At 43.9% G+C, this 26,797-nt stretch overlaps 1 protein-coding gene across 3 annotated transcripts in view; it reads left to right on the top strand.

Annotated features, from left to right (window-relative positions):
* LOC129835064 (actin filament-associated protein 1-like) overlaps positions 1-26,797 on the top strand; it is a 119,526-nt gene that overhangs the window by 24,373 nt on the left and 68,356 nt on the right. Inside the window, exon 1 of one of the 3 annotated variants that reach the window (XM_055900411.1) lies at positions 22,638-23,363. The exons of 1 other annotated variant lie outside the window; for it this stretch is intronic. In XM_055900411.1, the coding sequence (XP_055756386.1) occupies positions 23,312-23,363 (52 nt within the window). In that variant the 5' untranslated portion in view covers positions 22,638-23,311. Of the gene's footprint in view, positions 1-22,637; positions 23,364-26,797 lie in introns of those variants that run through there. One more of the 3 variants, XM_055900413.1, reaches the window with a different exon arrangement.

Raw genomic sequence — 26,797 nt, 5'->3', positions numbered from 1 at the left:
GGTTGGGGCGAGGGGGCGGACTAAAGTTAAACTGTTACATATGGACCTTAAAACGTTTGGCATAAATATTAGATCAGAACACGGGTTAATCATTAAACCCCAAGAAATTGCAGAAAATTACTGAGTGATGGAAATGCGACTGCTACATGTCAAACAGCGATAGGTTGAAAGTCCTGCTTCAGTACTACTCTACATTGAGCCACAGCCAGAAGATGGTACATTACGGGCACATAATTTTTTTGCAGTTCTCATTCCTTGTGCATATGGTAGGAACATATTTGTTGCATGAGAAATTTAAGGAGAGCTATTGCTGCCGCCAGTAAAGGCAATGTGAGAAATCAATGAATTGCATGGTAGGCTATTCTTTGGTGGCTTCTTGTGTTGTCCGTGCTATCCGGAATCCTTGGCACGTCCCTACCCCATTGATGTTGACATTTAAAATGGTTAAGGTTAGGTTAAGGGTATGGACTTCCCAAGGAGCCCTGATAGCACTGATCCTTCTGCTGTGCGCTTTGTGATGTACCATTCCCTAGGGTTATTTATCTCTACCTACCGCTGGTTGAGCCATTTTTGAGGAACACTCCCCCAACGAGGGACACTCAAAAATGAGGGGAGGGCTAAGGGGGGTATTGGGATTGATCCTACATGTGCTTGTACAGTTGAAGTCGGAAGTTTACATACACCTTAGCCAAATACATTTAAACTCAGTTTTTCATAATTCCTGACATTTAATCCTAGTAAAAATTCCTTGTCTTAGGTCAGTTAGGATCAGCACTTTATTTTAAGAATGTGAAATGTCAGAATAATGGTAGAGAGAATGATTTTTTTCAGCTTTTATTTCTTTCATCACATTCCCATTGGTAGCATTGTCTTTAAATTGTTGAACTTGGGTCAAACGTTTCAGGTAGCCTTCCACGAGCACTCAATTAGAATTTGGTAGCATTGCCTTTAAATTGTTGAACTTGGGTCAAACGTTTCAGGTAGCCTTCCACAAGCACTCAATTAGTACTTGGTAGCATTGCCTTTAAATTGTTGAACTTGGGTCAAACGTTTCGGGTAGTCTTCCACAAGCTTCCAACAATAAGTTGGGTGAATTTTGACCCATTCCACCTGACAGAGCTGGTGTAACTGAGTCAGGTTTGTAGGCCTCCTTGCTCGTACATGCTTTTTTCAGTTCTGTCCACAACGTTTCTATAGGATTGAGGTCAGGGCTTTGTGATGGCCACTCCAATACCTTGACTTTGTTGTCCTTCAGCCATTTTGCTTAGAAGTATGCTTGGGGTCATTGTCCATTTGGAAGATCCATTTGCGACTAAGCTTTAACTTCCTGACTGATATCTTGAGATGTTGCTTCAATATATCCACATAATTTTCCTCCTTCATGATGCCATCTATTTTGTGAAGTGCATCAGTCCCTCCTGCAGCAAAGCACCCCCACAACATGATGCTGCCACCCCCGTGCTTCACGGTTGGGATGGTGTTCTTCTGCTTGCAAGCCTCCCTCTTTTTTTTCTCCAAACAAAACGATGGCCATTATGGCCAAACAGTTCTATTTTAGTTTCATCAGACCAGACGACATTTCTTCAAAAAGTAACATTTTTGTCCCCATGTGCAGTTGCAAACCTTAGTCTGCCTTCTTCCTTGCTGAGCGGCCTTTCAGGTTATGATGATATAGGACTCGTTTTACTGTGGATATAGATACCTTTGTACCTGTTTCCTCCAGCATCTTCACAAGCTGTTGTTCTGGGATTGATTTGCACTTATCGCACCAAAGTACGTTCATCTCTAGGGGACAGAACACGTCTCCTTCCTGAGCGGTATGACGGCTGCGTGGTCCCATGGTGTTTATACTTGCGTACTATTGTTTGTACAGATGACGTGGTACCGTTAGACGTTTGGAAATTGCTCCCAAGGTTGAACCAGATTTGTGGAGGCCTGCAATTTTTTTTCTGACGTCTTGGCTGATTTCTTTTGATTTTCCCATGATGTCAAGCAAAGAGGCACTAATTTTGGAAGTATGGCCTTGAAATACATCCACAGGTACACTTCCAATTGACTCAAATTATGTCAATTAGCCTAACAGAAGCTTCTAAAGCCATGACATTATTTTCTGGAATTTTACAAGCTGTTTAAAGGCACAGTCAACTTAGTGTATGTAAACTTCTGACCCACTGGACTTGTGACACAGTGAGTTATAAGTGAAATAATCTGTCTGTAAACAATTGTTGGAAAAATTACTTGTGTCATGCACAAGTAGTCAGTCCTAACCGACTTGCCAAAACTATGGTTTGTTAACAAAAAATGTGTGGAGTGGTTGAAAAACGATTTTAATTATTCCAACCTAAGTGTATGTAAACTTCCGACTTCAACTGTGTGTGTGTGTCTGAAACATTAGACATAACATGACCGTTCACCGCTTTAAATCCCCTAAACAGAACAGAGTCCATTAAAGGCCCATTACCTGGTGACATGTACCTGTGCTTTGATCCACTAAGCTACCCTTAACCATTATCTCCCCCCTCCCAGCCCTCTCACTCACTCTCTTCTCTGTTGTGGCTGAAAAAGGGAGACGTTCTGAGCAGATGTTGCCCATAGGCACTGATCTAGGATCAGTTTCCGTAACTGAATTCTAACCTTTACCATTAGGGATTAGTGAGGGAATGTTTTAAGTGTTGAACATTCTGCTTATGTGGTTACCACCTCAAAGGTTATCTGCCATGACAGGCCCTCCCAGCTCTAATAACTAGGTGACAGTGACAAACTTTCAGTCAAAATAACAGCCTAATCATGTAGAATGAGGAGGGATGGCATTTAAGTGAGGTGGAGGGACAGTGGTATGGACCTAGAATTAGGAATTAGAATAGTAGAATGGACATGACCTTTTAACGATGGGATAAAGGTCAGCCATTTTTGTCAGGGAGTTGGTCCATCATGGTGTGCCAGTGCTGTGATAAGATATTGTGTAAAATAATGAATTTGAAGAATTTATCTGCACTGTATGTTTGTTAGCTAGCTAGACAGACAGTTTTAAGATACAATAGATTTTTCAAATTAACTGACAATATGCCATACACTGGCTGAAATCAGTAGATGATCGGACAAGATTTAAATGCAACAACTCACACGTTGGGAGTGAGAGACACATTTGACCCTCTTCTCACGCTCACGTGCTTCAACTCTTATTTGAAAAAAGTACTGCTTTTATTTTCCAATTCATCTAATGTATATTCAGTGCGTTAACTTTTCCACTGTGGCTCCAAATCATTTTGAAATCGAGTGCAATTCGCGTTGTAACTGGCAGCTTCTCCCGGGAGATCCATCATTTTCCTGCCACCACACTGTGAACCGCGGCAGATTGAAGCTTGTGATTTAGTTTAGTAAGGGTCCGGGACCGAGGTGATTGGATGCGCGTTTGAAAAGAAACGACCCTCACGATTAAAGTGGCGCAGGCAGCCACGGCAGACTGGACAGGCACATTTTGTTCTCTAATAGCAGCATGGCAACTTGTAGCTCTGCGTTGTAGTGCTATGCATAACATACATAGCACTACAATTTAGTTATTTAACGGACGTTCGTATCCAGAGCGAGTGCGTTCATCTTAAAAAAGCCAGGCGAGACAACCACATATCACAGTCGTATCCCAACCACATATGATATATATAATAAAATACATAATACAATTAAGCAAAAAGGCCCGAGGAGGTGTGGTGTATGGCTAATATACCACGACTAAGGGTGGAGTGCCTGGACTTATTGATACGATAAACTAGTTACCAATGTAATTAGAGGAGTAAAAACAAATGTTTTTTTCATACCCGTGGTATACGGTCTGATATACCACGGCTGTCAGCCAATCAGCATTCAGGGCTTGACCCATCCCAGTTTATAATTCAAAATACAATACGAAATACATGATAATGTCTGTGTTCCTTGCAGCATGTGATACTAGTGATTTAATCCACCCGCATGCTACATTATTCACTTTGTTTTAGTCATTGGCAATTTAGCACTAGGTTCATTAGGCTGTATCATCGAAAAGGCAACATTCAGCAGGAATTTTGGTAGGTTGACTTGATTTGTCTAACTATGGACATGATTTGGCCCAACTATGAACATGATTTTGCCCAAACTGATTGTGAGCCCAAATGTTTAACTGATTCGAGTGGGGGGAACAATCCATTGAAAGATAATTTGTGATGGATGATGGGGCAGATGTCATCTTGTCTTCGGGAGATTTTATTATCTTTTTAAAAATGTATTTGGTCTTTCACAATAGCTAATGTAAGTAATTATAACAATTGCCATCCTCTAAAATGGGCTATTTTTATATATATATTAGTCACTATGCAAGAACACTACTGTCATTCCCCATACTTTTAATATTTTATTTGTGTCTATGAAAATCAATTTAAAAATACATTTAGAAATTGCAATGTCTATGCATTTTTTGTAAGCATTTATGGACAGTGTTGAATACAGGCTATATGAAATGAGAATAAGCAATATTGAAATGTCCCTTGCCTAGTATTGCTCACAAGCTAAGCAGAAACGGTAGCCATCAATGCAAAAGTCCTTGTCTATGTAGAATAAGATGATGGGAAGGTTTAGCAAATCAGCTTCAACCACCTGAAGATTGCTATTCATTGGGTTTTTCTTGAACGTGTGGTCATGTGTAGAAATGAAATGGCATCGGAACATATTCAAACCCACAGGATTTGTGAAACATAGATCAGGGGTGGCCAACTCTCTTGGAGCTCTACCTCTAGCCAAGATATTCTACAGTCCTATTTTAAAGGGATAGTTCTCCCCAATGAATTACATCTTTAAATGTTTGCTTCTTATGGACAAGACGAAACTGTAATCCATCCTATGGTTAGCTACTGCCACCAACTATTAATATTAGCTTTTTTTTTTTACCACAAACCAATGTAATTCAATGTCCCTAGTTAGCGTACTCTACATTTCATGCACAAATAATCTCAAAGTATCTTCAAACCAAGTGGTCAAAAAAAAAATTGTGTGTGTATTCAACCTTAATACATCCAACCTGTGATTTTATAAAAACATTTATTCCACCCTGGTCATTGGGCTAAGCAATGTGAAAATAAACTCATTAGTCAGCTTATTACGTACACCAACCCTTTTGCGAAAAAGCGTTCGCTCCTACAGACCGTGAGTCACGTGGCCGTGGCTTGCTATTTAAAGCAGGTAGACAGGCATTGAGGCGTTCAGTTACTGTGAATGTTGGATGTTAGAATGGGCAAAAGTAACCTTGAGTGTGGTAGGAGCATGGTATGATCGTCGGCGCAAGGTGCACCGGTTCCAAACTAAAAAACATCTAGTCAACAGCAGTCCTGTGGGCGAAAGCGCTGGAAAATTTGAGGAGTGGAAAGACATTGCCTGGTATGACAAATCCCCGTTCCTGTTGCGTCATGCTGATGGCTAAGTCAGGACTCAGAGTAAGCAGCATGAGTTCATGGCCCCGTCTTGCTTAGTATCAATGGTACAGGCTGGTGGCGGTGGTGTAATAGTGTGGGAAATGTTTTCCTGGCACACGTTTAGGTTCCTTAATATCAATTGAGCAACGTTTCCAATTCAGGCTGTTCTGGAGGCAAAGGGAGGTCTGACATGACTAGATGGGTGTACCTAATAAACTGAGTAGGTAGAATCGCAGGAAATGATCTTTTAACAGATTTTTTTTCATAGAGGGGAGCCCAGATCCCTGGCTAGGGGTTGGAGCCAATGACATTCAAGAGAGCTTGGTGTGAGATTCCCTCTTCAAAAGTTGGCAGCCCTGGTCAAAACAACAGCCTAATTGTTACGCTCGTCGTTTGAATGAGGAGACCAAGGTGCGGCGTAGTAGGCGAACGTCTTACTTTTATTTAAATGAACACCAAAAAACACCAAAATACAAAACGAACAAAGTTCTGCAGGCTACACAGCAACTATACAAAATCAAGATCCCACAAACTAAGGTGGGCAAAAGGCTGCCTAAGTATGATCCCCAATATCAGGCCAGAAAAAGAAATAGGAACTAGATTGCCCACCCTAGTCACACCCTGACCTAACCAAAATAGAGAATTAAAAGGATCTCTAAGGTCAGGGCGTGACACTAATCATTTAGAGTGAGGAGGGATGGGATTTCAGTGAGGTGGAGGTACAGTGGTATGCCCATAGAATTAGGATACTAGAATGGACATGAACCTTAAGATATTGTATGAAAAAATGTATTTGAAGAATTGATCTGCACTGTATGTTTGTTATCTAGCTAGCCAGCCATTTTTATCAACTGCTAATATGCCAACATTCCATTCAAACAATGCAGGCAATCCACAGCCATACACTGGCTGAAATCAGTAGATGATAGGACTTAGACAAGTTGTAAATGCAACAAGTACCGATATTGTATCATATACAGAGCCTATAGAAAGTCTACAGAAAGTTATAGAACATTTTCCAAATTAAGAAAAAAAATAATGAAACTGAAATATCACAATTGTATAAGTCCTGAGATAGTTGTTATCAATAAAATGTCACAATATGGTGCAGAGCGTTCGATTTGGCGGCTGGGGGGCAAGGAGACCTCCAGCTCTGTTAAAACCGTTGACAACTTCATGCTATTCTCAAGGGATTGTCAAAAAAGATGTTCAAAATTATTTGGTTGTAATATGAACCCCTCTTGAAGAGACCTACTAATTTCCGATTATTCCATGCAAAACAATTGGGCACATTATAACTCTGTCATAGTTGTACAGCAAGTACCTGCATGCTTTTCTTGGTCAGTAAACAGCGTGTAATTGCAACGTAAAACATATCACATTTTTAGACCTGTATTGTTTGCAATTTGATTGCAATTTTACGTAGGCCTAAAGGAAAGATAGGTCACGTGGAGATGTTGATATTAAAACCTATAATATATGTTGCCCTAAGAGTTTTGCAAAGTTGGTGGAAGCATCTTTGGCAGCCATTACAGCTGTGAATCATTCTCATTAAGATTCTACCAAGTATTAACTTAGGGGGGGGTGGGGACTTATCCAATTGTGATATTTCAGTTTTCTATCATTTTCTTTCACTTTGAAAATGTGGAGTAAATCTGTAGGAGGAAAATCTAATGTAATCCCTTTTCAGATTTACACTTTAAGGCGGCAAAATGTGAAGAGAAAAACGTTCTATAGGCACTGTAATAACTCTCACAGCTTTCTAAGAAAATAAAAATGTAAACATGTTTGGTCTGTTTACATATATTTTAGAGCAGGGATAATCAACTAGATTCAGCTGCTGGCTGTTTTTTAATGTGAAAAAAATCATTTTCTTGGGCAGATGAAAGCCCAAACAGATATAATATTTGACTAAAACGTAATCATCTCAAACCTTGCTTACATTTGTATACGATCACATGTATCTCTCCTTTATACGCGGGAATACTTTGGAACAGATTTCCAAAATTAAAATCACTTGGAGCTGATTTGCTGGTGTTTTTACAGTCTTTTATGTCCAACAAATAAAATCACTGGCCGGTTGGGTAACACTGTTTTAGAGGCTATTTATACAGAAAATGTGCATTAGAACCCATATAAATGGTGTATATAATTATATGACATTATTTTAGGTTGACAATAATTTTATTACACAACACATGCCTTATTTTTGTTTTCCTGCATAAGTAAAATCAAGATTATGCATCTGGCATTCATTCCAGTTAGACTGGTTTGGATTTCTCCCTGACCAATATGGCTGCCATTTTTACACCATTCTGAAACTTTGAGGGTTCATGACATAACCCCTCTAGTAATTTAATCTCTATGGGTATGCTTCTGCTCCCTCCCATTCTCTTCTCCTCTTTCCCTCTTCCTTCTTGTGTGTGCCTGCGTGTCTGTGGGAGTGTGTTTGACGCATGGTGGTGGTACATACAGTAGCAGTCAAAAGTTTGGACACACGTACTCATTTAAGGGTTTTTCTTTATTTTTCTTAACCAGCATGGCTACCACAGCATTCAGCAGCGATACACCATCCCATCTGGTTTGCTCTTAGTCCCACTATCATTTGATTTTCAACAGGACAATGACCCAAATCGCACCTCCAGGCTGTGTAAGGGCTATTTGACAAAGAAGGAGAGTAATGGAGTGCTGCATCAGATGACCTGGCCTCCACAATCACCCGACCTAAACCCAATTGAGATGGTTTTTGGAAGAGTTGGACCGCAGAGTGAACGAAAAGCAGCCAACAAGTGCTCAGCATATGTGGGAACACCTTCAAGATGGTTGGAAAAGCATTCCAGGTGAAGCTGGTTGAGAGAACGCCAAGTGTGCAAAGCTGTCAAGGCAAAGGGTGGCTACTTTGAAGAATCGCAAATCTAAAATATATTTTGATCTGTTTTAACATTTTTTGTTGTTGTTGGTTACTACATGATTCCATATGTGTTATTTCATAGTTCTGATGTCTTCACTATTATTCTACAATGTAGAAAATAGTAAAAAATAAAGAAAAACCCTTAAATGAGTATTTGTGTCCAAACTTTTGACTGGTACTGTAGTTCAAAAGCCCCATGCCTTAAAGCTCAGTCTCCCAGTGGGATGCTTTTGGTTGTATTACTGACGAAATAGCCTTTTAAACTAAGCCAACACAACAACAGCGTAAAGCCACCAAGTCTTTATAGATGTAATATCGATGATAAGTGTTGCCGTAAACTCCCTTGTGGCTTGCTCTGTATCACTCATTTACCCAGGACCCAAAACAATGGGCAAAATATGAACTTTGACCTCCGCCATCCCAAACAACAATAATCTAGTCGCACACAATGTTTTGATGTAATGTGAAATGGTTATTGTTGTCATAAACCACCTTTATGACTAGCTGTGTTAGACTCATGATTCAAAATAATGGGCAAAATAGGAATTGTGTTTACAGTAGTAATGGATAGGATTGTTTTGAGTTGGGGTAGGACTAATGTCTAGAACAACGGCGTCCATATACCACACATTGCCCTAATGTTACTCAAAACCCCCAAGGAACTAGGCCAATTTCCCCCTCCTAAAGGCAGGATGTGGGGGCGCGTGTGTGTGTGTGTGTGTGAGGGGCTCGTAAAAGAGACCTATCCTCAGGGAGCCTAGAGGAAATTTAAAACAAGCTCTTTAAAACCCCACCGACTGACCCTCAGTTCACAATGATGTACGCACGCTCTCACAGCTGATTAAGGGCTACTTTGGCGGTTATAACCATTAATCAGCTTCACTGTAGCATATCCCGTGCAAAGAGACATGGTATCTTATACGTGTTAGTTAATGGTGCATAATCGTCCATCAACTTCAGTGCCTGGGTTTAACTGCTTCTTTAGATGACCTGCTATTGTCTACCTTTTTATAGTTTTACCAGTCGGTCTCTTATGGGATTCGCTAGTCTAGCGGATCACTATCTTGAAGACGTAATCACACTACGTCTGTTGGAGACAGACTGGTCTGGTGGCAAATGAGGTGAGCCCTCCCCTCCTTATAAGGCGCCACTCGCCCCTCTGGTCGTTCTCGCCTCTCTTCCTTGCGGAAGAGATGTGCAAAATCATCAGGAGCGTTAGTCAACTAAATCCCTGTCTTTCTGCTGAACTGTTCTGAGGCGAACCGTGAGGTTAACACTGCGGAATGTAGGACCTCAGCTCCTGTTGATAGTGTTGAGTACTGACAATTTTTGTTTTGAGTAGAATTTATTTTCTACTCCTCAGTCTCCGGTGGAAGCTAGCATCGCACGGCTAGCTATCGAGACTTGGTTAGCCAGCGACGCAAGGCTTTAACTAACTTTAACTAGCTAAGTTTATCCATGGCCTCCCTCAGCGATCGTACATTCTCAGGGGGGTCAAGAGGTTGACAGGATTAATGTGTGTGTGTGCACATGTATGTGTTTGTGCGCCTGTGTGTTGTGGAGTGCAACCCCATCGCCTGGCCTGGTGTTGTCAGTAGATTTAGTGAGCATTTAGTTCCTTGTTACTCTTGAGGGTCTAAGGAACCACCTCTTGGGTGTAACAAACAAAGAGGTTGTAAATATGGGTAGTGGCCTCACTCACTCCCTCTGTCTCTCTCTCTCTCTCTCTCTCTCCACTTTGTCTCCTGCTACCGCTCTACTTCTAGGTCATCCACAGAAGTGGGACCGTATTGGATAACAATCGCTACCCACACAATTTGAGGTCATAACCGCTTGACTGGGGAGTCTCTCTCTTCACCCAAATATCACATCATAAACAAGCAATGCTATGCAGGAGTCTTTATAGTCCCCCAACGGCCTAACCTGGGCTTTGTGACCTTTTGTAGGTTTATAGGGGTTAAAGGTGAGGTTTCAGGCTGGATTATACATTGCTGGGTGTGGATGTTGAGGACATGCCGACACACACACACACACACACACACCCTCCTCAGGCGTGGAAAGCAGGCGGCTGTCGGGCCCCTTTCCGATTCTTGTAAGGAGGACCCAGTGGGGTTATTTGTGTGAGGCAGGTGAGACTGAGTTGATTTTGACAGGATATTGTGTCCCTCTCTCTCCCCCTCTCCCTCCCTTTACCCCTCCTTCTTTCAAGAGCCTGATACAGTAAACAAATTGACAAAAGATCTTCAGCACGCTTATAGGGAAGGACACTCAACACGCACAGCACTTATATAAATGACTGATGATTGGCTGAGAGAAATTGACGATAAAAATATTGTGGGGGCTGTCTTGTTAGACTTCAGTGCAGCTTTTGACATGATCAATCATAGCCTGCTTCTGGAAAAACATGTGTTATGGCTTTACACCCCATACTATAATGTGGATAAAGAGTTACTTGTCTAACAGAACCCAGAGGGTGTTCTTTAATGGAAGCCTCTCTAACTCAAACACAATCCAGGTAGAATCAGGAATTCCCCAGGGCAGCTGTCTAGGCCCCTTACTTTGTTCAATCTTTACTAATGACATGCCACTGGCTTTGAGTAAAGCAGTGTGTCTATGTCTGCGGATGACTCAACACTATACACGTCAGCTACTACAGCAACTGAAATGACTGCAACACTTAACAAAGAGCTGCAGTTAGTTTCGGAATGGGTATTAAGGAGTTCTAAATATTTCTAAACCTAAAAGCATTGTATTTGGGACAAATCATTCACTCAACCCTACACCTCAACTACATCTCATAATGAATAATGTGGAAATTGAGCAAGTTGCGGTGACTAAACTGTCATTGTCAAAACATATTGATACAACAGTAGCTAAGATGAGGAGTCTGTCCATAATATAGCGCTGCTCTGCCTTCTCAACAACTCTATCAACAAGGCAGGTCCTACAGGCCCTAGTTTTGTCGCACCTAGACTATTGTTCAGTCGTGTGGTCAGGTGCCACAAAGAGGGGGAGAAGGCCCTTAAAAGCACACGGAGAGCTAACATTAATGACATGCATGTCAATCTCTCATGGCTCAAAGTGGAATAGAGTTTGAATTCATCACTATTTGCTTTTGTAAGAGGTGTTGACAAGCTGAATGTACTGAGCTGTCTGTTTTAAAAATACTTGGACATCCATGCATACCCCACAAGCCACAAGAGGTCTCTTCACAGTCCCCAAGTCCAGACTATGGGAGCTGCACAATACTACATAGAGCCACGACCACATAGAATTCTATTCCACATCAGGTAACTGATGCAAGCAATAGAATCAGATTTTAAAAAACTGGTAAAAATACACCCGATGGAACAACGGTGACTGTGAAGTAACACACAAAGGTACAGACACATGCAAATGCACATATTGTGGTATTGAACATGTTGTATTGTAGATATGTAGTGGGTGTAATAATGTTATATGATGTACTGTTTTATATGTCATGTAAGTGCTTTAATATGTTTGGGACCCCAGGAAGAGTATCTGCTGCGAATACAAATACTCTGCCACGTCTTCCATGGACCTCAGTCCATATATCTCAGCCTGTCTTTCTCCCCTCCCTATGGCTCATTCATCTTTTAATGAGCTCAGATTGGGGCCTTTAATGGACTTCTCCCTCACACACACAAACACGTGTGCCCCAACCACCCCCCACAGACAGGAACAGATGCATTATTTAAATCCTAGGAAACCCCCCCCCCTAACAAACTGACTGGCTCCCCACTGAGACCATGCCATGGCCAGGCCTCCATCTGAGCCAGATGGTAAATCGAAGGAGGGAAGGAGGGACGGGCGGAGAGCGATGGGCGGAGAGGCTTGATTATTGTTTAACCACCGGACTATAGTCGCCCTAGACCAGCCTGCCTGCCCGTCCGCTCGATCCAATTGGCTACGGACATTAGGGCCTGACCGGGCACAATGGCAACACCAGCTGGGGCCTGGAGTGTATTTGGTTGAGTTGTCAGCAGCGGGAGAGAAGGAAGAGATGAGGAGGAGGAGGAAAGTTGTATCCAAATGGCTTTGGGATATGTGTAAAACAGTGCAGAGGAGGAAGCTATTTCAATCCGTCATTTACATTTGGAAAGGCTTCCACGACTTCTGCATTTAGAGAGAGAAAAGGAGAGGGACAGAGACAGGACGTTGCTGAAAGAGGGCGAACGAGAAGCAAATTGACAGAGTAAAGAGCGGGAGAAAAGAGACTGCATTCCTAGTGTATCGTTAAGAGCTTAAAGGGTATTAGGTGATTGTCCACCAAATAATCTGATGAGCTCTTCACCCTTTCAGAAGAAACTTCCTGTCTGTGAATAGGAAAAGATTAAGATGTGCTTGTGTGTCTGCGTCGTGACCGTAATATGTCCAACTAGTAGGGCTGGTACAATTACCGTATAATTGTGCAACCGAGAATTATGGATGAAGATCGTCATGACAATAACCGTCATGAGCGTTTTAAGGAAGAAAGAAATGTGTGTGCAACGAACAGCTGACTGAAGACTGGGACGGCCGGCAATTCGTGCGGTTGACTCAGTTTCTGCAGTGACGTCGACTCTTCGAACAATCAAGGTGTTGTCGCAAAGGAGGTTGCCTAGACAACGCCCCCCCCCTTCCTGCAGCAGCAGCAGCGGCACATGCAGCCAGGAGCGGAGGACAGGAGAAAATGTGCAAAAAGAAAACAAAAGATGCTATTCAAACAATATAACCATCATCCAAAATGCCATGACTGTCGCAGCCTACCAACTAGTGGATAGCAAATAGAGGATAGGGCATGTTATGTATGGGATTCCCTCTGAACTTTGCACTCTAGAAATAGAGGACATGGAAGGTACACTCTTAGCATCTTTTTTTCCATCTAGAAATGGTTCCTCTGTTTTATTTAATATCACTGCTATATTCGTATGGTTCCAATACACATGGGCGAGATTGATCGCATGCCTGCTCATGGCTGTCTCTGCGTCTGCTCGTGACGTGTGAGTGAAATTTACCATGGCAATGGAGGGAAAAGAGAGGGGTGGGAGAGAGAGAACCCTTTGGAAAACCCTTTAACCCTAGGAGAACCCTTCAAATAGCCTTTTTGGTTCCAAGTAGAACCCCTTTGGGTTTCATGTTGGACCCTTTCCACAGAGGGTTCTACATGGAACCGAAAAGGGTTCTATGTGGAACCAAAAAGGGTTCTCCCTGGAACCTAAAGGGATTCTCCAATTTGGACAGCCGAAGAACCCTTTTGGAACCCCTTTTTTTTTTATACAGAGTAGCTTAAACCTCCAAGGTTTGACTCTATCACAAATTCTCTTCACTCTCAAAGGTAAACACAACTAAACAGACCACAGTTGAGATAAACGACTATGTTCTCTTTCCGCTTGAGCTGAAAACACAAACAAGCATTCAGGCCGACAGTAGAACATGCTCTATCAGATGGGATATAAGCCACTAATAGGCTAGTACTCTGGGTTTTCACTTCTGCAATTCAAACGTCTATATTTCACTCAATCTCTCTCATGCTGTTTCATTTGACAAATATATTTTTTTAAAGGCACGTAAAAATGCTTGTTAGTGTTTTGCCCCCAGCATTCTGGTTTGAATCTAAACTGGTTATGAAGTTAGTCTTTCCCCCTCAAGACCAGCTGTGGTGTGTGTTTGAGTCTGTTTCGTGCATTGGCCTGCGTGAGTGTTGCAAAGACATCATAACCTCTCTGTTGCTCTGGGGTTTCTGTCAAATACTTCTCTGTTTTATTTAATATCACTGTTACATCCGTATGGTTCCAATACACATGGGCAAGATTGATCGAATGCCTTGCTTATGGCTGTCTCTGGGTCTGCCCGTGACATGTGAGTGAAATTTACCATGGTAATGGATGGAAAAGAGAGAGACGGGGGGAGAGAGAGAGAGAGGAGATGTAATGGATTTGACTACTTCCTTTCGTTGGGTCAATTTGACTAGTTTGGAACATTGAGGCTGGTTATTGTCGAAGATGTATAGGGGGTTCATACACACACACACACACACACACACACACACACACACACACACACACACACACACACACACTCTCTCAAGGGAAGACATGCACTCACGCCTAGATGTATCTTTGTCAGTGAGAAGTCAGAAAGTCCCCATAGTCTTGTGTCATCAAAACTCTACAGCCAAACAGAAATGCTCTCTTTTGTTGCTGCTATTACACCACAGCAAGTTGGGCTGAAACGAACCTCACCGACTCTCATTCTTGACCTAGTTTTCCCTCATTTTTTTGGTCTCTGTAAAGGCATTGAGGCCTTTTTCAGTAAAGGCTCCTATACAGAGTCAGTGTAGATACAGGGCTTTCGGAAACTATTCAGACTCTTTGACTTTCTCCACATTTTGGTACGTTACAGCCTTATTCTAAAATAGATTAAATAGTTTTTTCCCCTCATCAATGTTTTATTTAAACTAGGCAAGTCAGTTAAGAACATTCTTATTTACAATGAATGCCTACCCCGGCAATGAATGCCTACCCCGGCAAGTCTTCTTGGGTCTGACGCTGCAAGCTTGGCACACCTGTATTTGGGGAGTTTCTCCCATTTTTCTCTGCAGTTCCTCTCAAGCTCTGTCAGGTTGGATGGGGAGCGTCGCTGCTCAGCTATTTTCAGGTCTCTCCAGAGATGTTCGATCATGTTCAAGTCCGGGCTCTGGCTGGGCCCCTCAAGGACATTCAGAGACTTGTCCCAAAGCCACTCCTGTGTTGTTTTGGCTGTGTGCTTAGGGTCGTTGTCCTGTTGGAAGGTGAACCTTCACCCCAGTCTGAGGTCCTGAGCACTCTGGAGCAGGTTTTCATCAAGGATCTCTCTGTACTTTGCTCCGTTCATCTTTCCCTCGATCCTGACTAGTCTCCCAGTCCCTGCCGCTGAAAAACATCCCCACAGCATGATGCTGCCACCACCATGCTTCACGGTAGGGATGATGCCAGGTTTCCTCCAGATGTAACGCTTGGCATTCAGGCCAAAGAGTTCAATCTTGGTTTCATCAGACCAGAGAATCTTGTTTCTCATGGTCTGAGGTGCCTTTTGGAAAACTCCAAGCGGGCTGTCATGTGCCTTTTACTGAGGAGTGGCTTCCGTTTGGCCACTCTATCATAAAGGCCTGATTGGTGGAGTGCTGCAGAGATGGTTGTCATTCTGGAAGGATCTCCCATCGCCACAGAGGACGAAGACCCTTCTCCCCAGATTGGTCAGTTTGGCCGTCCTGCCAGCTCTAGGAAGAGTCTTGGTGGTTCCAAACTTCTATTTAAGAATGATGGAGGCCACTGTGTTCTTGTGGACCTTCAATGCTGCAGAAATGTGTTGGTATCCTTCCCCAGATCTGTGCCTCGACACAATCCTGTCTCGGAGCTCTACGGACAATTCCTTCGACCTCATGGCTTGGTTTTTGCTCTGACATGCACTGTCAACTGTGGGACCTTTTTATATACACAGGTGTGTGCCTTTCCAAATCATGTCCAATCAATTGAATTTACCACAGGTGGACTCCAAGTTGTAGAAACATCTCAAGGATGATCAATGGAAACAGCATGCCGTTGATGGTCTGAATACTTATTTAAATAAGGTATTTTGTAAAAAAAAAAAAAAATGTAAAAAAAGAATTGTCATTACGGTGTGTTGCGTATAGATTGATGAGGAATTGTTTTTAATTCATCCGTTTTAGAACAAAGCTGTGACATAACAAAACGTGGGAAAAGTCAAGGGGTCTGAAACCTTTCCGACAGAACTGTATGTTGTTGTACTCTGAGCTAGGCACAGCAGATCTGGCGGTATCAAATGACGCAACAACACCCCGTTTTTCAATCAAAGGAATTATGTTATACCTCCACTCCGGTAATAGAGACGGGCTTTAAAGGGGCTATTGCCTGCGGTGATGATGCTTCTTCCAGACCTGAAGCCACATTATGGTTCGCTGTAGTCTAGCTGCTGACGCACTATGCCAATACGTTTTATATTGGCTTGATGTCACTGTCTTACACACACACTTCCTGGAATGGAATGTGACGCTACGGGCTCGTCTGCACGGTGTGTGTATGTGTGACATAGGGACCGAGAATCACTTCTCTTAAATGAACAGACCTACTAACCTGTCACAATCAGCATGACCTGATTCCAAGGGGCTTTTGAGGATATATATATATATTTATTCTTTCCATGCATTTCTGAGCGGTTACAACCGTAGAAAGGGTTTAATTGGAGCCTGTTGGTCATACTGTATTAACTCGATGTGAATCGTCTGTACAGTGTGGCCGGCCGTATGGACAGACAAACAGGGATGGGGGTACATATCATTGGATTGCACACACGCACACACAAAACAATGCATGCACACAAACACACACATGCGTACACACAGACAGACAGGCACAGACACATACACACTCAGGCCCACACACATGCACAAACACACACACACGCATCTCAATCCCTGTCCCCCCAGCCTATATGCAAAATGCCACACGGAAATGATGGATCAAACATTACTCTGGTTATTGCTGAACAACAACATTTCAATATGGGCACACGGGCATCACTATCTTGATTGGATGGATTTCCTGACATCACAACGGATCCGTTGCAGCACGTGGTGGTACATTATGTAGATTGAGTTTCTCTCCTAATTTCTAATCCTGTCTACAACCAAGCCACCCCCCTCTCAGTCAATCAGTCAGTCAGGTCCATATGGGGAACAAGCATAGGCCCAGACCCCCAGATGAACACAGACTGATTCCTCTCCTGGCCTGCTCTGCTCCAGGATTTAGTCTGGGGGGGAAAAACTCCTGCTTTGATCCTGACTAGTATTACAGTGCCAGCTATTGTGATGCAGCCAACTAGCAGATGGTTTGGAATCGGGAGGAATTCCTACAAATCCTTATCCCACATTTACGGGTTGTATTGTTGAAAAGATTACTATGTTGGATGTGAAAAAGAACACCTTGGTACTGTACAGTATTTGTTGTGAGAACACCATCTCCCCTAAACCTTTGCCAACATATGTTTTACTACTACTGTAGTGCCCTCCAGATTACATAAGATTAGTTGGGCCAAAAAGGAAGTTAATGAAATTGAGTTCTGTGGCCTCGAGTTTGACCCAGGAAAGAGAGATGACTGTTTTTAGAGTTTCGCACTCCCTGTGGACCAGTGGTGTAAAGTACTTAAGTAAAACTACTTTAAAGTACTACTTAAGTCGTTTTTGGGGGTATTTCTATTTTTGTCAACTTTTACTTCACTGCATTCCTAAAGAAAATAATGTACCTTTTACTCCATACAGTTTCCCTGACACCCAAAAGAACTCGTTACATTTTGACAGGAAAATGGTCCAATTCCAATTGCCTCTGATCTGGTGGACTCACGAAACAAATCAAATCACAAAACACAAATGCTTTGTTTGTAAATTATGTCTGAGTGTGCACCTGGCTATCCGTCAATTAAAAAAAGAAAGAAAATTGTGCCATTTGGTTTACTTTTTGATACTTAAGTACATTTTAGCAATTCCATTTACTTTTGATACTTAAGTATATTTAAAACCAAATGCTTTTAGACTTTTACTCAAGTAGTATTTAACTGGGTGACTTTCACTTTTACTTGAGTCATTTTCTATTAAGGTATATTTTACTTTTACTCAAGTATGACAATTGAGTACTTTTCCCACCACTGCTGTGGACTAGAGATACCACTCTTCCTCTGATGAAACAAATTCCACACAATCAAAGCCAACAACTTCAAAGGGATCCCCCGGGACTCTCTTTCATAACGCCTGTTCAAGGCAATAGAACGTTCCGCGCTGACTCTGAATCTGACGTTATAAAGGCAATGTGGGCCGCCATGTTGGGTGGATACGACCTCATAGCACAGTGGCCAACCTTTACTGCTCTCAGATGGCCCCCCTGTGTGTAACTGGAGCCGGTGTAGGGAAGCAATCACTCCAGCACCTCCAGGGTGCCTAAACGCTTCATTAGAGGAGTGTTTGTTTAACGCCGCCCCTACCAAAGAGGCCTAACCCCCCCCCCCCCCTTTAGTCACCACTCCTCAGCATGTAAACCCCCTCCTTCCTGACTCCCTTCTGAGGCCCTGGTCTCCAACCTCTTGTGACCGCCGGTTCAGGGAGCGAGAGGGTGGGTCGTGCACCGTGAGGTCGGCAGGTCGACTGCTGTTTTGACAGGCGTGGAATACCGTAGGAGCGGTCCCTTTCTAAGGCTAGGGGTTAACACACAAAGTCAACATGGGCTGGGTCCTGACTGCTCTTTCCACACACACACACGTGCAATCACACGCGAGAGCAAGCAGGCACGCACACACTCTATATCGTTTCTCCCCCTCCAATCCCACACACACACACTGTCGTCCTTAGTGCATTTGCTTCACTTGACACCTCCAGTCAGGGCGTCAGGTCTTTGTCCACATCTCTGACCCGTTAGCCCATTGACACAGCTGGAGAGGCTCAGCTTTGGGGGAGTTGGCTATCCCAGAGCGCACTGCTGGGCCTGCCGGCACGCCTGTCCTGACCTCTATCAACCGGGCCCACGGCCCAGTTTCATCACCGCAGGCTGACCCACCTCTGAGACAAACACCCTCTCTCTCTCGCGCTTAATTTTTGTATTTCTCTCCTCCTGTCGCTCTCATCCACACTTGTCCCCCCCCCCCACATTCTTTCTTTACTCACTTTCACATTCTCTTTCTCTCCCCTCTATCGTTCACACTCTTTCTCCTACTTTCCCTCTATTCTTCTCTCTCCCATCACTCATTTTCTCTCCTTCCCTCTATTTCTCTTAATCTCTCTTCTTTCCCCCTTTTCCCCCCCAAAGTGTCATGGCATCGTATTGCAGGATGACAGACTGTTTTGTGAGGGTTAGTGTGACCCAGAATATCTGGTTTCCTACCACTCTATAGACCATTGACGTCCAGTCTCTCAACAGTGCTACTGACTCGGGACAAGGCCAGCGTTGTGCTACAACCCCAAGCACTGTGTGTTTAATTCAATAAGGCAATCGGGGGGGGGGGGGGGGGGGGGGGGGGAGGTTACTTGTGTCACGACTGTTTTGCGTAGAGCCTAGCATGTGTTTTGAGACATGTGACTCTGGCCCGATTGGCTACGTAGCCCACACAACTCGAACCCACCAACACACACACACACACGCACGCACAAACATACACATCATTTTCCATGGAGCAAGCCAAAGAGGAATTGTTTTCATGAATTAAGGTTTAAGTCGATCATCTTGATTCTACGGAGAGGATGATATAGTGTGATATAAAGAGATGGAGCAGCACCCTGTGTTATGAGACAGGGGACTAATATATTTGAATGTCAGTGACATGACAGTTTCATGGCTACAGTGCATGCAGCGGTGGTGTGTGTGTGTGTGTGTGTGTGTGTGTATCTCTATTAGATTAGATCTCAGTCATGCGGCCAAGCACTGACGTCAACACTGACTTTCACAAAAGCCCAGATCAGCCAAGAGAGAGTTGACGCAAGAGATAGAATCTCAGCATGTGTGTACATACATGTTTCGTTTATTAGGATGCCCATTTAGCTACTGCACATGCAGCAGCTACTCTTCCTGGGGTCCACATAAAACGTACAAATACATGACAAAGTACAGAACCGTTTTAGACAAGGACATTACATTAACGTTTTTCTTTTAAATGTATAGTTGTGTGTGTGTGAAGTTAAGGGCCAGGCTTGCTGCGTTGTTATGAGTCTGCTGTAGCGTTACTAGGTCTTTCTGTGCTGCACCTGATCGTATTACCGGGCAGTAATCAAGATGTTCTGATCTTGTCCCAACTAGTAGAGTTGATCTTTGTGTCAAAAACGCAGAATACATTTTTTTTTTTTTTTTTTTAAATAACAGACATACCTCTCCCAATCTTCACAAATACTTTGTCAACATGACTTGACCATGATAACTGACTATCCAATGTTACTCCTGGGAGGTGGGAGGGGAGGGGGGGGAGGGGTCTTTTTGTAGCCATTTCCTAGTGACAGCCTTTGTACTGGCTGCCAGTAGGACCTTCAACAGTTAATTTACACGATAGAGAAAAGTATCAGGCGTTTCACCCAAATACAAAATAAATGTACGTTTGTTCTGTGTCAAATTCCATTATTTTTCCAATGTTAGATCGTATTTTTCCCCAGTTAAGTTTCGATGGCGGGGCAGGACCAAGAGATATGAGAGTGATCCACCCTTGATAACCCAACAAGGGTGATCTCTCCAACAAGGGTGTAGTGAGCCAGTCTGTTTTGATTTCAGTTTGGGTGTTATGAAGAAGCGTATAACATTCTTCCAACAGAATTCTCTCCGTGACCTTGAGTAGGTGGAGCTACGTTGAGTCTCTACGTTCAACCATGTTTCATCAGTTATTTCAATGTTAAGTTCCTCCTTGAATTTCTGTTTAATATAGTTTGTAGGGTGATGGTCGGATTTGCGCTTATTTTCGAAGGAATGAGCGTTACACCGAGGCCTGTACTCTGGAACGGGATCGATTTGGAGGTGGAGGGTCCGTCATGGTCCGGGGCGGTGTGTTACTGCATCGTCGGATAGAGCTTGTTGTCATTGCAGGCAATCTCAACGCTGTGCATTACAGGGAAGACATCCTCCTCCCTCATGTGGTACCCTTCCTGCAGACTCCTCCTGACATGACCCTCCAGCATGACAATGCCACCAACCATACTGCTCGTTCTGTGCATGATTTCCTGCAAGACAGGAATGTCAGTGTTCTGCCATGGCCAGCAAAGAGCCCGGATCTCAAACCCATTGAGCACGTCTGGGACCTGTTAGATCGCAGGGTGAGGGCTAGGGCCATTCCCCCCCAGAAATGTCCGGGAACTTGCAGGTGCCTTGGTGGAAGTGTGGGGTAACATCTCACAGCAAGAACTGGCAAATCTGGTGCAGTCCATGAGGAGATGCACTGCAGTACTTAATGCAGCTGGTGGCCACAGCAGATACTGACTGTTACTTTTGATTTTGACCCCCCCTTTGTTCAGGGACACATTATTCCATTTCTGTTAGACACATGTCTGTGGAACTTGTTCAGTTTATGTCTCCGTTGTTGAATCTTGTTATGTTCATACAAATATTTACACATGTTAAGTTTTCTGAATGTAAACACGGTTGACAGTGAGAGGACGTTTCTTTTTTTTTTGCTGAAGTTTACATGATTCCATATGTGTTATTTCATAGTTTTGATGTCTTCACTGTTATTCCACAATGTAGAAAATAGTAAAAAATAAAGAAATACCCTTGAATGAGAAGTTGCGTCCAAACTTTTGACCGGTACTGTGTGTGCAGTCAAACAAGGGTTCAAGGTTCACACCTTGCATGGTCGCACTGTAGCTCATATCCTTTCTAACACACACACACACACACACACACACACACACACACACACACCTCTCCAATTGGCCCATTCGTTGCACCACATCTTTAACACTATAATCAGTGCAATCACTCCTTCACCACCCTAAAGCTCAGCTTCTTCCCCTGAAGCAACATTTGTGGTTTTATTTCACACTACCCAAAGTCTGCTCTCAGCTCAAGAAGCCCTCCTCCCACTATTTGCAATGAACCCATGGTAGGTGCATCTGGACTGCACCCCATAATACCCTGCCTACCGTAATGAACACTAGCTGTAAGGAATGCCATCTCGGGTTCTACTAAGGCCTTGAAAATACTCTATGTCATTGGCAACCTGTGTCTTGCTGCGTTTTTGGTTTTCACCTGACTGTTGGCAAAAAGAAAAGCGAGATGAAAATCCACCGCTCTTCTGTTTTGACGATTGTACCACCTTGTTTTGTCAGCCCTGCCTAAAGAAATCAGCTTCTACCCCAAAATGTGTGTGGTCCTTTTCTGACAATTTTTACCAAACCCAAACCTCTAATCTACTAACATACAGTAGACGTGAAGGTTAGGTTGGTTTGTTTTTGCATAGCTAGGCACACACCCTCAAGTGTTTAGTTTATAGTCCAGAAAAGCCTTAATTACATATGATTTAGTTTCAATGTGTCAATTTACACATGGTAAAACTTTTCAGTTCTGAACCAGCGTTTCTAGGCTACAGCCTATGCAATACAGCAGACCTTGTTTTGTTGAGTCTGAGTTGGGTGAGGTATTATACAGTATCCCTGTATTTCAACTTGAGCCCCACTCTCATATCTGTCATTGGCTGGCTGTTGTTCTCCCCTCTGGACACAAAACCGTGTGACGGGTGCAGTGAGGGACGCGGACGGTCCTTAATCACCTACTATTACCATAAACTGCCGATTTCCCCCCATCCCTAGGGGCGAGCCAGCATGAGTTCAATAACCCATCTGCCGCTGGGGAAAAGGGGGAGAACTCCGAAATGGGCCAGCCCTGCCTGATGTTTTTACATTTTCTTCACTTCGTTAACTGCACACTGGAATACGAGCCCGAGCTGGGTGGAGAGAAAAGCGGTCGCGTCTCACCTTTCAGCTAAGATAGAGAGGGGGAGATATTCGAAAAGTTCAGTCTGCCCTCGGCGCGCTTGCTTGCAAGGCACGACTAGCCCTCTCATTATTGGCCGCCTGTCAGTACCGTAACAGACTGCAGATGCAAGCATTCAAACAAGATCCGCTCCGTTTCTGAGCTGAGCAGACCATGCAGGCACAGGCAGTTTGAGTAGGTTTTTGAAAGAGGGAGGACGGAAGGAAGGAAGCAAAGAGGGAAAAGGAGGAGAAAAGAGCCGGAGAAAAGTTTGTTAGGAGACTCGTGACAGAGACGTTACCGGTTGGTCGTAAAGCGCACGGTTAAAGCCTGTTCAGAGCTGGTATCGCGGGACAAATCTATCAAAGAAACATACAAGGGTCGGTCATTGGCTGCTGACCCGTGGAGAGGGGGATTTTATTGATATTCGACAGCTGCCGGGCACTCGCCTGCTTCTGTTTGCTGGGATTTAGATGCGTTGGGAAGCCACCATGCAGAGCGATCCCATTTTGTTCGCTTCCAGGGGTGAGTGTATTCAAACGTCAGCATGCGTTTTTGGTTCAGGGCTTCAACAGCTGGCCACTGTAAATATTGATATGTGTCTGACACATCTATTTACAATCTCCCCTTGAGAGCTGCTGGTTTTAAAACGAAACGAGTTCAATAGCCAACACACTTACTGGAAGTGAACATATAATTACATATAATTCCCTGATGATGCATTAGACTAGGCCTATTATTGTATAGTAATGTAACGTTATATCAAAATAATAAACAATGCATTGTTGCTAATCATTATCACCCCGCATTGTACATTGCCATTGCAGCTTTGCTATAATGAAAACTCATTAAATGAATGATTCTGTGTGCAGTTATAATAATAGTTCCTCTCATAACAGAGAGAGCGAGAGGTTGCTGGAGCCTGGAAAGATTGCTGGCCACCGCTGGCTCCTGACAGTGTCATTAGGGTCGTGGTTTTGTTGTCCATGGAATTATGCGTCGCGACTAGAGCGTAGCTAGTTGCAACCTGAGCCCTCCCCGCCCTCTCCCCTTTCTGACCCCGGGCAACACTGATGAATAGCAGCCCTCTCGGCGTCCAGGCAGTCCCTCCATGATAATCACTGGATTGTGCTGTCGCTGGGCGCAGCTGCCGCCCGCTGGCTCGGGACGAAGTGACCAGTGACCGCTTCGTTCCAGGGGAGCGCACTTGGAGCTCCTACAGTATAGTGTGCATGAGTTTTACGCGCTCATTGATTTGGGTGGATTACTTTTGTTGCTGTACCACCAATTCAATCAGGGCATCATAGTTTATAATATATAACAGTCTTGTTTATTTTCCAATGTTATTCGAAATCAGATTTTGTTTCTCCGATTAGGTTTATTCTATACAAATTAAGCGATTTTTCTATGATATTATCTACACAAATGATTGTGGTGGTGTCACTCCACTCATCCGTTACTTAGGCCCACATACCTAAGGTCAACCTAGAGGTAATGTAAGATTTTCCCTGAGGTCAACAACATAGGCGTGGTATGACAACACCAAGTGGTTCCATATCTCTTGTTTCTCTGCAGGAGACCGTATCCCTACAATAACAAAACCTGGCTCCACTGTTACCCTCCTCCTATCCTCGGGTTGGCAGCTGCGTGGTATCAGGTAGCTTGGCAATTTATCGCAGCTTAACATTTGGTAGGGTCACCGACAGACATCCATTGTGTAGTAATGTTGTAATCTCATCTCCACGCCACATGAGAATGTGGGAAGTGTGTTTTGGCTCAAGGGCTGGGACATGGGGAGGGTGTTTTTTAAGTTTTGCCTTGTGATCAGCCTATCCACAAGTGGGGGTACTAGCAGCAGGCAAACTTGGCAGTTGGAAAGAAATCACATTCTGTCCCTGTTTCTAAAACTCTTACGTGGTGCCATTTTGGGGGCAATATGAATGGAGTGTTAATGTGTTTATTATCGTAGTTTCCCCTCGGTCGGAAACCCTCAGACGATATGGCTTTTAATTGGCACCGCGTTGGGTGCCTGTGATGTGGCCATGGTGTCAGCAATCTGGCTCCCTTCGTTCGTTGGCCCATTTGGTTCTGTTTTAGCGAAAAGGGGGTCCCCCTCTCTTTTAGAACCCCACTCAGCACCCCAATGATGATGGATTTGTAAAGGCTTTCTTGTGTCAAAAAATAAACGGGACCCCCTTTCAATGGCAGGAAAACCCGATCCACAGAGGAGGAGAAGAGAGAGGAAGAAAAATGAGTTCATAATCCCCCCTCATCAAAGTCAATCTGTCAGTGAACTGGCATGCAGGCACAGAGTTTAATTCCAACCCAAATTGGAGACCCCTGGCCGCCTCTCCATTCCTGTCAATAGCCTTATGCACATTGAAGAGCCATATGTAGACTTATATAAGACTTGTGTCATACAGTGTAACTGTCATGCATTGCGACTGTCATATGGTGTGGCCATCATATAGTTTGACTGTGCCTTTATCCAACACAAATCCAAAGCCTTTTGACTTGATATAATTGCATGTGGACAGACTACGAAAACGTAAATCGTGAACCAAGATTATGCTTGATGTAGCATTGGTTTCACAGGGCCATCTGATTTAATTTCCGAATGCATGCAGTATTAGCAATCATAAATAACTACTCCTGCTTTCCTTGGTAATATCCTCAGGGCAATAACTGATGCTGTTGATAACTCCTGATTAGCCCTTAGCCTGATTTATAAAAGGCTTAGCATCTGTAAGAGGATGAGCTGGTTAGTGAGTTTGATTATCTGTCTGTGGTTAAGATGTACATTTGGTACGGATAGAACCAACACCATCGCGAGAGGGTTTTGTTGGGGTCTGGCATTGCCAAATGGGGGGGAGGGTGGGTTCGATTGGGAGGGGCGCAAGAGTAGCTCTTGAGAAAACGCCATCAACAACATGACTGGGGTGGAAAGGGGGTTGCGGTCGGTGCTGGGTGGAGTCTAATGGGAATAGATGCTTTTAAATACTGTCTCTGGTTAGGAGCTGTCAATCAAAGCGGAGCGGTTTCCCTTTGAGCGTCACAGCAGATAACTTGGCATTAGGCCAATACATGGATGGCTCTCTAGCTTTACCACAAACGTGAAGTATGGCACGGGAGCCTACATGCTCATCTCATCCACCTCCTTCTGACTCTGATAGACTACATCAGCCACGCTGTCCTCTTGACTTTCCTTCTTTCTTTATTGGTTGAATGCAAATGGCTGGTGACATAACTAAAGTCCAGGTTGGGATGGGGTGCTCTCCCCTGGCACCACCAAATCTCCTCAGGCCACTCCATTCCTCCAAGAAAGATGAGTCCAACCCTGAAATCCAGAGCCTCTAACCACCGTCCTCTCCTGTGCTCTTTTCTTCCCTCCATCCCCTGTCGGTGGTGTGCTTTTACGTCGAGTGCTCTGTAATTATCCCCTTACACAGATACTGGAGGAGCTTCACTCTCTCTTTCTCTCACGCTCTCTCTCTCTCTCTCTCTCTCTCTCGAGCCTGCCCTCTCCCTCCATCTCTCTCTCTCTCCATTCCTTCCTTCTCTCTCTCTCCATTCCTTCCTGCCCTCTTTCTCCATTCCTTCCTGCCCTCTCTCTCTCTCTCTCTCTCTCTCTCTCTCTCTCTCTCTCTCTCTCTCTCTCTCTCTCCATTCCTTCCTGCCCTCTCTCTCTCTCCATTCCTTCCTGCCCTCTCTCTCCCTCTCCACTGCCTCTCTCTCTCTATGAACTACAGACTCTGGTTCCCTTCTCTCAGATGACGGGTAGGTTTTGAGGTCCAGATCAGTCCGACTCAGATGTTTGTGGTTTGGCACATCTGCTTGTGAAACCACCTGTGTGCCTGATAGAGATGATGTAGTCCCACTGCGATGTTCCCTTGGCGTTCCCCGTGGAACACAGAGCCCTGGTAATTACAGGCCAGGATAGCGATTGCTTGTCTCTCATC

The sequence above is a fragment of the Salvelinus fontinalis genome, chromosome 36, assembly GCF_029448725.1.
Source record: "Salvelinus fontinalis isolate EN_2023a chromosome 36, ASM2944872v1, whole genome shotgun sequence".
NCBI lineage: Eukaryota > Metazoa > Chordata > Actinopteri > Salmoniformes > Salmonidae > Salvelinus > Salvelinus fontinalis.
This window is presented reverse-complemented; position numbering and strand designations above follow the sequence as displayed.